At 41.4% G+C, this 15,185-nt stretch overlaps 1 protein-coding gene across 4 annotated transcripts in view; it reads right to left on the reverse strand.

Annotated features, from left to right (window-relative positions):
* The window catches only part of HBS1L (HBS1 like translational GTPase), a 117,850-nt gene that overhangs the window by 27,621 nt on the left and 75,044 nt on the right, over nt 1-15,185 (reverse strand). For all 4 annotated transcript variants that reach the window (XM_032785179.2, XM_032785181.1, XM_032785180.2 and 1 more), the window contains 3 exons: nt 7,554-7,810; nt 6,888-7,053; nt 5,085-5,202 (listed from right to left, as the gene is read on the reverse strand). In XM_032785179.2, coding sequence (XP_032641070.1) covers nt 5,085-5,202; nt 6,888-7,053; nt 7,554-7,810 — 541 coding nt within the window. The remainder of the gene's footprint in view (nt 1-5,084; nt 5,203-6,887; nt 7,054-7,553; nt 7,811-15,185) is intronic.

Consider the following 15,185-nt stretch of genomic DNA (forward strand, 5'->3'; position numbering starts at 1 on the left):
TCCCTCGAATCAGCCAGTCATCGAGATAAGGAAAGACATGAATTCGATGGCAACGGAGGTAGGCGGCGACTACCGCCATACACTTCATAAAAACTTGAGGGGCCGAGGAAAGGCCGAAGGGAAGAACCGCAAATTGGTAGTGATGACGATTCACCACGAAGCGAAGAAACCTCCTGTGCGGCGGGTAAATTGCGATATGAAAATATGCGTCCCTCATGTCGAGAACAGCGTACCAATCTCCGGGATCGAGGGAAGGAAAGATGTTTCCCAGGGATACCATGCGGAACTTGAGCTTCTTGATAAACTTGTTCAGAGCTCACAGATCCAAGATGGGTCTGAGACCGTCTTTCGCCTTGGGAATTAGGAAGTATCTGGAATAGAACCCCCTGCCTCTTAAGTCCTCTGGAACCTCCTCTATGGCTCCCAACGCGAGGAGCTTCGAAACTTCCTGCAGAAGGAGTTGCTCGTGAGAGGGGTCCCTGAAGAGGGACGAGGAGGGAGGGTGGGAAGGTGGGGTCGAAATAAACTGAAGATGGTAGCCACATTCCACCGTGCTGAGGACCCAGCGGTCCGTTGTTAGCTGGGACCATGCAGGGAAGAAAGCAGTGAGGCGGTTGGCGAACTGAACGGGATCCTGGGGGGAAATTGGTACATTGCTCTTGGGCGCACCTTCAAAAGTTAGGCTTAGGTCCCGCCGGTGGTTTGGTGGGACCGGAACTGTTACCCTCTTGAGGGCCAGACTGGCGCCTACAAGAGGTCCGGCCTCTCCTCCTGGAGAAGTCCTGTCTCGGTCGAGGTGGGGGGTAGGATCGCTGGGGTTGGGAATGGAAGGACCGTCTCTGAGTCTGCAGCATGTGCATTCCCAGCGAACGCATGATCACGTGGTTATCTTTCAGACTCTGGAAGTGAGGGTCTGTCTTCTGGGAGAAGAGACCCTGACAGTCAAAGGGCAGGTCCTGTATAGTATACTGTAGCTCAGATGGCAGACCTGACGCTTGCAGCCACGATATACGCCTCATAGCTATCCCCGAGGCGAGGGTCCTAGCCGCCGAGTCCGCGGCTTCCAACGAGGCCTGGAGGGAGGTCCTCGCAACCTATTTCCCTTCCTCCAGGAGAGCTGAGAACTCTTGACGGGAGTCCTAGGGAACAAGCTCTACAAATTTCCCCACTGCCTCCCAGGTGTTGAAATTGTATCTACTCAGGAGGGCTTGTTGATTCGCCACCCTGAGCTGGAGGCCTCCCGCAGAGTAGATTTTCCTGCCCAACAGGTCCATACGCCTGGCCTCTCTGGATTTGGGCGCAGGAGCTTGCTGGCCATGTCGCTCCAATTCGTGAGAATGGACTACCAACGACAAGGAGGAGGGTGAACATAAGGACTCATACCCTTTTGACGGGACCATATATTACTCTCAACGCCCTTTTGCTATAGGAGGTACGAGCGGGTTTGCCAGAATTGTATCGGCTCGAGCCTGGATGGAGCGAATGAAGGGGAGCCGCTACCCTCGTTGGGGGCCTCTGCCGAAGAGGATACTGACCACTGGTCATCCCCTCAGGAACTTCCTCACAGGCAAGTTTATGTCAGGCCACGCGGCGGAGGAGGTCCTGGTGAGAACGCTAGGTCGATTAGGGGGCGGCCGCTGGACGTTGCCATTCTGCCACAGCCTCATCCGGGGAAGAATGAGGAAGAAGACATACCAGGGACCAAAAGGGTCTTGGAGAGACTCCTGGTTCCTGTGGGGCAATCCAGGGGCGCTCCTGTTTGGCCATGCCCTGGGCAGGAGGTTGGTCCGTGCTCACTGGAGGGGGTCTGTTAGCCCGTCGGACATCCGGTGCCTGATGGTCAGAGGGGGCGGAGTGCGGCGGCGGATGTGGCTACCGTTGCTCTGTGTAAGCCACGGAGTCCCAAAAGGGCGCACTGATCGAGAACCATTGGTTTGTCCGACTCTCCCTAAGAGCGTGTCAGCATGAGAGGAGATTGAACAGCTGGCGAGATGGCCACAGTGGGGCGGAGACCGTTGTGAGGAAATGTCTCGCGGTCCAGTAGCAACCGCCCTGTGCTGTGCCGGGGAGCGGTACCAGGAGTCCCGCTGTGCCGTGAGGATGACCGGGACCTACGACCACGCGGTCCGGGAGGCGACCGGTGGCCGAGAGTCGCCAATGGCCGAGATCGCTGTGGGAGTGCGGTTGCCGCGAGCGGTGCAGAATCTGGAGCAGTGCTGTAATGTCCTGGACGCGACCGGGACCCGAGCCGATACCGCGAGTACAACCGGAACGTTGATGGGGAGGCGTACCAGGACTGCGAGCGGCAGCGGACCGAGAGGATGACGAGACCGTGAGCGTCTGCGGGACGCTGCGACCGGGAACCTGGAATGATTGGAGTGCCCAACGGTGCCGGCGGAGAAGGTCGTACGAGGCCAGCGTTTTTTTTTTTTTTTGTTTTTTTTTTTTTTTTTTTTTTTTTTTTTTTTTTATTTTTTTTTTTTTTTTTTTTTTTTTTTTTTTTTTTTTTTTTTTTTTTTTTTTTTTTTTTTTTTTTTTTTTTTTTTTTTTTTTTTTTTTTTTTTTTTTTCTTTTTTTTTTTTTTTTTCTTTTTTTTTTTTATTTTTTTTTTTTTTTATTTTTTTTTTTTTTTTTTTTTTTTTTATTTTTTTTTTTTTTTTTTTTTTTTTTTTTTTTTTTTTTTTTTTTCTTTTTTTTTTTTTTTTTTTTTTTTTTTTTTTTTTGTTTTTTTATTTTTTTTTTTTTTTTTTTTTTTTTTTTTTTTTTTTCATTTTTTTTTTTTTTTTTTTTTTTTTTTTTTTTTTTTTTTTTTTTTTTTTTTTTTTTTTTTTTATTTTTTATTTATTTTTTTTTATTTTTTTTTTTTTGGCCAATAGATTGTAGGACCCGCACCGGCGGTGCGGGGGTTCGAGGCAGCTCAGGCTCGCGTCATTGCGATCAGGTCTTCGTGCAGCAGAGACGTCTCCGGGGCTGGAGGCACGATGGGCTCACTGTGGCAGTGCCGGGGAGGGCTGGTACGCACCGGACTCGATGGCCCTCCAAAGGCCGGAATAACGGTGTGGGCAGACATCGGTGCTGGCAGCAGGTGGAGTTCGATGCCGGCGTCTGGTTTGGCTAAGCGCTAGAATGCGGCACGGATATAGCGGGCTGGCAGGAGGCTTCGCTTCTTTGCTCCGCGGTGAGAGCAAGCAGTGCCGACCAGAAGCTGGTTGCCGCGGGACTGGGAGATGACGCCTTCTCAGAGGGCGTGCGGTGGCAGTGCCGAGGAGCGTGCTTGTTTCCGCGTACCCGCGACGGTGCCCGAAGACGGTGAGTTAAACCCGCTCCACAGCAATGCTTCAGGCGAATGTCTCGCTCTTTTCTTAGTTCGGGACTGAAACGCGCTTACAAATACCTGCACTTTGTTCCGTTAAGTGAGATTCGCCAAGCCGTAAGGCAAGGAGTCATGAGGTCGGCCTGTTGGGCATCGGCCTATTGGCAGGCCGGTCGCACGGTTTGAGCCCGGTGATCTGGCATGAGCCTAGCTACCAGGGTTGTGGATGGGGCTAAACCCCCGATCCCTTCTAAACTATTACACAAAAACTATTAGCTACTAAAAATAACTACTAAAACCTACTGTTATAAGATCAACTATATACACAATTTACAGAAAAAACGAGAGAATCGCTAGGGAGGTGGAGAAACAGTTAGACTGCGCTCCACAGTTCCAACAACTGACACGGGCGGTAAGAAGGAACTGAGGAGCGACAGGCTGGCAGGGGTATATCTGCGGCGCCACTCCAGGGGGCGACCTGCCGGCCCGCCGAGTGTTGCTAGGGTAAAAGTCTCCGACGAACGTGCACGCGGTGCGCGCACACCTACTGGAATGGATATGAGCAAGCACTCGAAGAACTGTGTCACAATATATATAGCTTTGTTAATCTCTTCTCATTCAATTGATTTAATTTAAATAAATTGATACAAAAGCTGTAGCTGCCCTTACTCTCAATCTTACAACATAAAACACACCCAGCAACACTGAAAAACCAAACATTCGCAACAGAACAAATTTCATTCAGCCCAGGCAGCCAGCAAGAAAAGCTTCCTTCCATGCCTCATCATTCTGAGAACATACCCTCAAATTCTCTCCAAAAAACCCTATTAAATTGATGGTAGCTTTTGAAGCATGCCTGGCAGGTCATCAAATTCAGGCTGTTCCAGACCACATTGCAGAGCAAGTTCCAGAGTCCCAAGACTTTCACAGAGAATACCCTGCTGGCAGTCCTCTTCATTTCATAACAGAGGAAAATCCAGCTCAAGCACCTCTGCAAGACTGCAACTGTGGCAGCACATCAAGTGGTGATCTCTCTGGCAGATAGGTGCCAGCCATTCAGGGCTTTAATATGTAACTACCAACACCTGAAACTTCACCCAGAGACCAACAGACAGCAAATGCAAATTCCTGACCACTAGTGTCATGTGCTTCCAGCAAGATGGCCCCGTAAGCTAGCCCATGCAATCTGCACCAGCTTCAGTCTCCTAAATGTCTTCACCTGTACACCCACATAGTGTGTTATTTGCTGTTTTCACTCAAAGCTTCTTACAACACTTTACCCTATAAAACTTTTTCAGCACTGTCAAGCAGTACATACATGTCAAGTTTGAATATTTAAAGCTGAGCTGTTCTTGGAGTTATCCTAGTGCAATGAAGTATTCAGAATAGTTCATTAACAAACATGAAAACCTTTTACCTCAATGTGTCAACTAACCTAAAATATTGCCTTTAAAATTCCCAGAAAATAATGTCAGCTTTCAGTTTAGAAAAAGCATAAGACATTTTAGTTTTTAAGACTCCTTTCTTTCCTGAAAATAAAGACTTATTTTTCCCCATATTTTTTCTACAGCTTAGGAAGCACGGAATAAATTTACATTTATGATATTTCTAACAGAACAGAGTAAGATTAACTATTAATATGCAGTATATAGAAACTCCGTTAAAGATTCCACTACCTTTTTATGTAAAGTTTAGATTCAAATAATTTAGAATACTAAATTATAAAACATCACATTTTATTTGATAGGTGCAGTTAAGAAATGTTTGCTACCTGTGCTGCTCCTGTGATCATATTTGGGATGAAATCTTTATGGCCCGGAGCATCCATCAATGTAATAACTTTAGTCTTTGTCTCAAATTTGGTCATACCCACATCCATCGTTACTCCCCTTAAATAAAACAAACATGTAATACACCATTACAACCGCTTCCAAAGTTCTCCACACAAAGTTATTAGACTTAACAAATCAGAACACTGTGGCTGCCATTTGATTTAACCAGTACTACATTTTGGCCAATTTAATAAGTCTATTTGTGGCACTGACTTTCCCTTTCATTGGAGAAACTATCCATCTGCATCAGAATTTCATCTTAAAGAAGTTAAGAAAGCATGTGTTAATGAGAGAAGTTTTACTCTCCTTCCCCCCCCCATTCACAAATGCCTGTTATCATTTAGAAAGGGCAGAATAGTTCTGGACTCAATTCTAAATTTGACTAAATAGCACCTGTGGGAAATTGCCTTGGCTCATCTATTTTTTAATCATGACACCAAATGACAACAAAGAACTATCTAAATATTTGAGGAGAGCTTCAGAACACTTTAGTTTTAAAACATAGGCTTGAGAGTGGAGAAAGATGAGGGAAAAATCAATCAAGAAGGGTGGAAATTGTTTTGAGGGTGGAAATTCTCTAAGTTTCACTTAAAACATGGAATAAATCTTTTATTTACAGAAATAAAGACAAAAAGACTTTGCTTCCATTATATATATCCTGATGTTTAATAATACTTTCGTTTTAAGGCAACATTTAGAAATATTTTATTAACAGACAGCCACATTCTGTTTTCAAGGTTTTAATCTTTGAGATAAAAACCATTTTTCACGTTTTCGTCTGCAATACTGATTTTTGGTCGACTTTTTTTTTTTTTTTGACCTTTTCACACATAAGCCTATATTGAACATATGTACAGGAAGACTGGCAAATGCAGAAGTTTAGTTATAGGTCTGAACACTGCACAAGTTCATTTCTCTTATTTTTAAAAAAGCTAGTCTCTCTGCAGCCCACTCCACTCCCCATTCCTCTGCATCAGTTTACATTTTCAAGGTTATCTATGGAACCAGAGGAGCTTTATTACCATGATACCATGGGTGATGAGCATGACATAAAAATACAATTACATTAGATAAACAAATTTCTCTCTGTGGTTTTAAATGAAACCTAAGATACTGGTAAACACCACAAAAACTGTGGTAAGATATTAATTCTACAGTTTAGTTCATGTTTTTCTGAACACAGGTCATTGTCCACAGATCCAATTTATATAGTTTTAAAAAGCCATTTTATTATTTTTTTTAAATTATCCACATCACTTCCTCCTCATGTATTTCCTCACTGTAATACAATTTAAAATGCATTATACAGAGAAGTATTTACACATTTTATTTCAATGTAACATGTTACTGGCAGGGACTTTTCAAAAATAGTTCTAATATTAAATTTAACAAGTCAGATACAATAGAACAAAAACTTCATCTTCCTTAAACTCCTCACATGTGCTGGTGCCTTGATCAAACAAATTCTATCAGCTCCTCATACTGAGGATTTTAACAAAAACAAAAACAAAACAAAACCCAATTTCTCAATGGCATTCCATTTCCACAACCAAGAAAAGACACGGACTTTTCTTTCAAGCGTGTATATCTATGTATACACAGAGGATGAAATATTTCCTACCAAACATTTTACTCTTAAAACATTTAATGTAGGTAGCACATAGCTAATTAGTAGAATGACATTTAGTAACACGTTACAATCAGAAAGAACATTAGTTCACACTAGAAGATAACTTGCCTACCTTTCTCTTTCTTCCCCAGTTTCATCCAAGACCCATGCATAAGCAAATGAAGCTTTCCCAGCCTTTTTGGATTCCTGCTCATATTTGTGCATAGTTCGTTTGTTCACATTGCCCAGAAGGTAGAGTAAATGACCCATTAGAGTACTTTTACCTGCATCAACATGTCCTAAGAAGGGAAGTAAACAGACTACTATTACTAGACTTGATAATACAACTGGAAAAGAAACACGGTGGCAGATAGGGGAATCTAATGCCCTGAAGTTTTGTTTCATGCTCGTGCAAATTCACAGTCTGATAATCATACATAGTAGCAGACAGAGAGGTTTTCTAGACAGAAGAAATGGGTGAAGTTTGACAATGACCTCTGCTTAACTCATGTTAAAAAGAATAATGCTAAAAAAAAATGAGTCAACTTTAAAGTATATTTTATGTTGACAAAATGAGGATGGGGGATAGGCAGAAGGCCTAGTTAGTATTTTAATCCATGCAGGTTAAAAGTGGCTCCCGCCACAGAGGAAGGGTAAAGCAGATGGGTTTTAGTGCAATCTGAGATGTTTCCTTTCCTAAACGGAGGAGTGTCTTGCTTCTGCATCACTCCCAGACTCAATAAGCACACGTTTCTGGCCCAAAATGTATTCAATTTGGAATTAAAATAAAGGATATTACCTATTACCACTAAATTCAGCAGCTGTTTTCCTCCTTGCCTCTTCTCTAGCTCTGCTTTCACATCTATTTGTTGTCTTGTCTTACTAGACTTTTTCACTGGAGTAGGTACTATACTCTGCTCTTCTGGAATCTGAATTGTTTGGGATGGAAGAGCTGATTTACAGACCAACTCAACTACTCCAGAAGTGACACTGGAATCTTCAGATGGTCTTTTTTGAGGTGTATTACCAGTATGCCCATTCTCTTCAGCAATCATACTAGGGAAAGCAAAGAGAAAAAGATTTATAGGGAATGTCACTGAAGCCCTACACAGCATCAGAGAACAAAGGGGGTTTCTCTTTACGTAGAGTCCAACCCTTCAAATTAAGAAAAACTGATAATTAGTTAGAGACTATTAAAACAGAAGTAACAAACAACTGGACACAAATGACAGATATAGGCTCTGAATATCTTGCCTGAAAAGCAGCCTGAACAAAAGCAAAATAAGAAAGCATCCCATGTATTATTTGAAATTCAGGTAAGACAAAAATCCTCTTCCTGATGGCCACTTCTTTTGATGGGGAGGGAAGAGACAGTTATGAAAAGTGACTAATGAGGGGTTGTCTTTGCTGCAGAGTTAACTTGGACTCTTACCCGGAGGTAAGGTCCTCGGGTATAGGTTAAAGCCTGAGTGTTGCTTATACTTGGGCTGATAATGCACCCAATTTGTTGCATGCATGCAGGCTAAACCACTCGAGTGCTAGTTGTTCTCCAGTGCCTTCCCAGAAGTCAGCATGGTTGCCATGTTTATGGAAAGTTGTGTTGGGGAAAGTAGGTTTAACTAAAAAAAAAGGGAGGAAGAAGGATAGTCTCATGATTAAGGAAATGACTGGGATTCAGGACATCTGCAGGATGGAGTGTCTTCCCAACTCTACCACAGATCTTCTGTGTGACCCTGGTTACATCATTTCCTCTCCTTCTCCAACTCAGTTCCCCATCTGTAAAATAAGGCTAACGATCCCTAATTCACAGATGTGTCATAAGGATAAATTCATTAATTAGAGTTGCTCAGATAGTTATGGTGATATCCACCACAGAAAAGCTAAACACAGTAAACAAAAATTAAAGACTGAAAAAATTCCCATGCTGGCTTATACATAAAGCTTCAGAAAAATCTGATTCAGTCTCTGTGCATGTAAGCTGCCTGGTGAACAAGGATGGGATTAATGATCCCCAGCTGAGCTTAAAAGGTGACACTCTGAGCCGAAGAGGGGAGAGAGAGCTGACAGTCAGGAGAAGGACAGGTGAGAGCTGCCTGAAGAAGAGAGGAGAGACCCAGGAGCAGCAGCAAAGAGCTGGTACAGTAAGCGACTGGGAAGAGCAAAAGGTTGATGGTGAGGACTGGTCAGAGCTGGGGAACCCCTGGTAAGTTAAAGGAGAGCTTGTGGATCAGCCCCTATAAAGAAGGGGAAGAACCAGCCTGGTTAAGAGAAGCTGAGCCCAGTACAAGAGAGTTGACACTGAAGGACAGATCCAAGGAGCAGGGGTAGGACTCTCAGCCAAAGAGGTCTGGTCAGTGGAACGCTGCAGGGAGCTCTGTTGTGGGAGATATGACTTGAGGTTATGCGAGAGAAGCAGGTCTTGGAAATCTGACGTAGATGGCCTAGAGAATGGGGCAGACACAGGGGCTAAAAGGAACTGTGACCAAGTGAGTGATGACTCTCTGGTAGGTGATCTGGGAACAGTGACCTTTGAATGGGACTGAAGAGCTTCTGCATAGTAAACATTTGTTTTACTTTAGGATTTTTAAGAAGAATTGCTTTTTTAGAAGATTTGTGGACTGCAACCCTTTAAATGAATAAAAGGGTATAAAATTGCCACTAAGAGAAAATATTACTTTTCATGGGTGGATTTCAAGGGGAAACTGAGGCAGGTGTACACGTTCTGCACCACCTTGCCATTGGAGGGTGCTCCAGGCAGTGCCACATAACCACATTGCACTTTAAAAAAATATTTATAGGCGATGGAAGGATGTTACTGCCATAATCATATTTGCGTCCTCCCATCTCCCTCCAAGCCCCAATATCCTTTTGCCGCTGGCTTTTCTGAAGGCAGATAACTTTATTCATTACTTTTGGCCCAAAAAGCCCTGCCAAAGGAAGCTAATACAGTCTCAAGATGCATCAGAGTGAGTTTTCATGATTCACTTTCCATTTACCTGTCAGAGTATATTTCCCTGTTTCCGCCCCTTCAGCTTTCATAACCAAAACTACTTCTCCATATACATCAGAATTCTGTGATCAGCATAGTGTTCCGCCTCATCCTTTTATCACATGATGGCATCAAACAGTGTAGCTGACTCACTTTCTGCCAGTTTTCAACCCTGCTAGGAATTTCTTTCTTACTTTAGGCCAATGGTTTTCAAGCTGTGATCTGTGGACCCCTGGAGGTGCACAGATTATGTTTAAGATTTCCAAAGAGGTCCATACCTTCATTTGAAATTTTTTTTAGGAGTCCACAGATTAAAAAAGGTTGAAAACTACTTTGGGCTATTTTCCATGACACAATCTAACTCAGATTTTCTAACTCTTATAATTGTAGTGACAGAGACAGAATAGTTTATGATCTTGTCAGGTCTCTAATTAAAAGAAATTAAGCCTGGTAAGGACCCATGTTGCAACACATGCAAAGGAAGTCTATCACATGTGATGCAGGAAGTGGCATTGGTGATTTTATAGGTCACACTCTTTCCTCAAATTCAGAACTAAACTGAGTGTCCCAGTACTGTATCAGGGCAATGTGCTGCTGGAGATGCCATCTTCCTGATGAGATCTAAAGCCAAGGCCCTGACTTTTGATGGTCAGTAAAGACCCTTGTCCCCATGGCACCCCATTTAGATGTGTGTGTGATCTTTTGTCTTGGTCACATTCCAACAAAATAAACTCCCCCTGTAATTTAAACTGAAGAAGCTATTCTTCATTTCCTGTGCTAAAGATCTGAAAGTAGTGGATCATCAAAATATTAATATTTAAAAGTAGTTAAGGGAAAAAAATGACTGCACAGGAACTAATCTACATAAAAATATAACATCGGCTATCCATGCTTGCTTTTCCTAGAAAATATTTCAAATCAGCACCTATTCTGCATTGTGTACCAAAGTCCTTCATTTTTTTTAAAGTTACTTAAACAAATAGTATGTCAGGTTTAAACTGAATGCCTGTTCTAGAAACAAACCAGTACTAAGTTCATTTCATGCAAAATCAGCTTCCCCAATTCCTGTCTGTTTAGACATTTATTTTATAAAACAAAATATATAATTAGTTTTTGCACCAAATACACATGCACAGAGAGCTGTAGTGAAAGCACTTTCCCACTACCTGAGCAATAGATTTAAATAGCAGACGTTATAAAGTAGGCCAAATCAGTTTTGATAGAAGTCATGCATTATTTTGGAGTTACATATGTATACATATTTTACTTGTATCAGGCTTTTCCCATCAAGATAAAGACACTCTTCTGGCCTTTTCTCCGAGATTTTTTTTTTTTTTTTTTAGGTACTTATACTTCATAATTTTAACATCCAATGCTTTCAGACTGAAGCATAACACTTGCACATATTCAAAATAACAGATATACTTTATATTGATCTCCTTATGACATTTAAAGATCTAGAGAGAAGTTCTTACATAAGAAAAGAGGTCAAACTTGACTTTGTAGATGGCGACCATTACCTTCTCTTTCATTGTCTGCACAACTTCCCATGCTAATTAAAAACAAAAGTTAAAAGTGAAGAAACTATATGAAACTGCAATTAATACAACCCCAAAAGCAGAATTCAGAACTTTTTCTGCAGCTTTTCAAGCATGGTTCTAGAGATTTTTATACTAACGCTACCCAAATACCAAGGTAAAGACAAAAAAACAAGAACACTGAACAACAGATTAAAAAATTAATCACAGGTAAGATAAATATAGTTAAGTCAATAAAAAAGTTATTAAAGTCTCAATTTCTTAGCAATGATCTTTTATGGCTGTTTATTAATTAGAATTTTCTCAGAAAATTAGTCTTTGATAATTACTTAGAAAATGTAAAGCTTCATATTCTAGGGGATTTTCTTTCTTCAGAGTTCTGGGTGCAACTGTAAGTACAGTAGTCTTTAGGGATCTCAAAATGCACAGTCAGAGACCCCATCAATTTGTAAAAGTCATAAATCTCATCACTGGCAGCCTATGTGCACAGCCTGAACTATCCAGATGCCTCCAGCAATACTATGATCCTTTCCAATGAGGCCCTTAATGGCTGGCTGCCACTTCCCCTACTTAGTCATTAGCTATTTGTCACATAAGTATCTTTACCTATAGTTCACTCTCCATGGGACTGAAGAAATTAAAAACAGAATGCCAAGTCCAGGGTGGGTGGGGGGTGGGGGTCACTCCTCCCTTCCAAATTAGTGGGGAAAAAAGCTTGCTGTTAGAAGTTCTCCCAAAAAAAAGGTCCTGCTGCCATGTGGCAAGGCGCTCTGCCTGAGTCCCCAGAGTGTCCTTCCCCGGTAATGCAGATTTGAAACAGTGACACTTAAACAAAACATTTCCTCATCTCCCCTCTGCTTGAGCTGCATGATGAGAACTGGGAAGGGGACTTGAGAAACACAAGGAGGGAAAGATTTTATAAAGGAGGGTTTGGAGACTCTTGAGGAGTGACACATTAGGTGTGCTGGTTGCAAAGGCAGATGAAAGCACAATAGGGAAGAAAGGAAAGGAGGTGAGGAAAAAGGGGATGAGGGTAAAAGGAAGAGAAAAACTATAGAAAAAATGGAATGGAGAAGAATTATGCTGAGGAGCTGATGTAAGATGGAAAAGGAATAAAGAAATGAGAAAAGGAAAGAAAAAGCAAGTAAAGTCACAATCTTAAGATTATTAAATGTATTAATTTGTATACTTATATTTCGGTTTGGGTATAAACCTAAAGACAATAAGGGGAGGGGAGATTTGGGAATTCAAGGATTAGGATTGGAGAAGCAGAAGGGAGAGAGATGGTGGAACTGAAAAGGGCCTTTGCAAAGTGGAGAGTCAGGCAAATAGGTTGGGGCACCTGCTTATAAATGGGACATGGCAAACTGAGGAGCCTGGGAAATAGAGTGAGCAACTCCATTAATCAAATCCAAGTTCTCAACTTGACCCAAAACTTTATTTCAGATACTATGATGTCACTGCTAGAACAGGAAGCACCACAATGACATTTTATCAAACACATGACAAAATTGCCACAACATGCGACATTACTATCACTGATGCAAGACCATGATGTGAATTAGAAGCATCAAGATAATGAATCATAGTACCAAATACTCATGGAGCCTCAGTTGAAAAAACCCAAAGCTGTCTTTAAATTGATCAAACTTCCCTCAAATAGGCAAAAAGCAAAAATCTATGAAAAAGTGAAGCAGTTCAAAACACAGTAGGATGAAACTATTTCATTAATTTATTGAAGGAAAAGAAGCTTCAACAACCTCTGTCCCAGAAGAATTCTCAAAGTGCTTATGCAGTTGAGTGTTCTCTTAAATAATACATGCATACATCACTTTGTGATCTATGTACTTTTAGGGACTGATGTATTAGAATGCCTGTCTGTCTCAATACTGCAAATTAAGTAAAATGCAATAGAAAATGTGCAGTTCCATCTGTTATGGTCTAATTACGTGAATGCATTACAAAATGTGCAATTTCTTCTGTTACAGTTTAACTAGGACCGGCTCCAGGACCAGCTCAGCAAGCAGGTGCTTGGGGTGGCCCATGGAGAGGGGCGGCACGTCTGGCTCTTCGGCAGCAAGTCTCTCACTCCCTCTCGGAGCAAAGGACCAGCGGCCAAAGACTGAAGCAGTGGCGGTAGAGCAGATCGTGACTTTTTTTTTTTTTTTTTTTGCTGCTTGAGGTGGCATAAACACTGGAGTTGGCCCTGGGGTTAACTATGTGAATTTCAGTTAAATATTCTTTGTAATCTTCCAGTCAGGAGGGATACTAAACCTCTTTTGTACAGCAAGCTCTCTTCGGGAAACTTAGATATTAAGGAAGCTCTCAAAATTAGTTTGCCCATTCCAAATTATAGCTACACAAATTTGGTCTACATGGCTGAAAAAATCATCCTCATTTGCTTACATTTGCTCTGGTTTCTTTCATGAATTCATGCAGACAGAAAATGGTAATATTGTCTTTAGCTAGTGGAGCAGAGAAGCAGTTTATCAGAAATGAACAAACCATATTTTTACAGGATAATCCCTGTAAAATATTCACCAACTCCAAGAAAGGCAACCAGAACTCTATAAGCAATTCACAACTGCCAGTAACATCCACTTGTTTTAATAAGCTTCTTTAAAGAAGAAAAGATCACATTTTATATTAAGGTTCCATTTACAGAGTTTATAAAGGATTAATAAAGTATTTATAAAATGTTTTACTAAATGGTTAATTGATTGTTATGGAGTCCAACAGATTGCTTATAACCTTCTATAACACTGAAGTGCATTAATGGCAATAAGCACATGCTACTTATCTCTGTAGTGCACTTATTTTAAAACTGTTTATTAACCCTTTGTAAGCCATTTATAAATGGAACCTTAACATCAAGAGTGACTAAAGAAAGCTAACAAAGAATTTTTCATAGGTATTATTAAACTTTGCAATTCCCTTGATCCTAAACAACATACTATTATGCTTTCAGTATTCCAGATGATACTAGTGTAAAAGAAAACACTGTAGTACAGAGACTCAGTGTTGGGAGGGAGGGGAAGTTTGTTTCTAGTTCAGAACTACATGTGTAACAGCTGCAAAGCAATGATAAGGTTGTAAAGCAACGCTAATATTTTGGCTAACCACTGTGTCTAGCTATAAGCGCAGCCATGCGGCTTCCTACAGACTAAATTCTCCATTGTATGACCTTCTCCAACCTGTCTATGCATGTAAAACATAAATCTTATTAACTAACGCTCCAAGAAGTGCTCCTTATTTGCCAGGATGCTTCTCTAGCCTTACACCAGGACTCGCTTCAGATCTCACGTCTTACATAATCAATAATGACTTTTCCATGACCCCACTAGAGTAAAACTCCATTAAGAAGGTAGGCTCCATTCAAATAATGGTAGCTGTTTTGCACAGAACAAAGCTTTTCCCCATCCTAATTAGTTGCATCACTTCTATAATGTTCCCAACTATTTTTAAATGAAGTACTGCATGAGAAATTAAATCTCTCTCAGAACACTGAGCATTCAAACCCAGCTGGATGACAAGCAGCTATTTCAGAGTTGTGAACTGCTGTAATACAAAACAGCACCACCACTAAAAGGGAAGCATATACAGTTCTACTTTAGGATCACTGGAGAAGAGAAAGGGATAGCAACAACCCTGACAAAATTACTGATGATTTCAAAAAGAAAAGACGTTATTGATATAAACTGGGATCATATAGAACACGGATTGCAACCAAGGTTCTGTAGTGACACCAAATCCTATGTAAAGGGGGTCATATAAGGTGTCTAAGACCAGGTTACGGGTTACTGGTTATGATTATGCTGTCTGTATGTCTGTATCATTTTCGTAGTTAAAATTATGAATATTGGCTGTATGCTGTCTGTATTTCAAATTGGTGCTGCAGTTCTGG

Source organism: Chelonoidis abingdonii, chromosome 3, assembly GCF_003597395.2.
Source record: "Chelonoidis abingdonii isolate Lonesome George chromosome 3, CheloAbing_2.0, whole genome shotgun sequence".
Lineage (NCBI taxonomy): Eukaryota > Metazoa > Chordata > Testudines > Testudinidae > Chelonoidis > Chelonoidis abingdonii.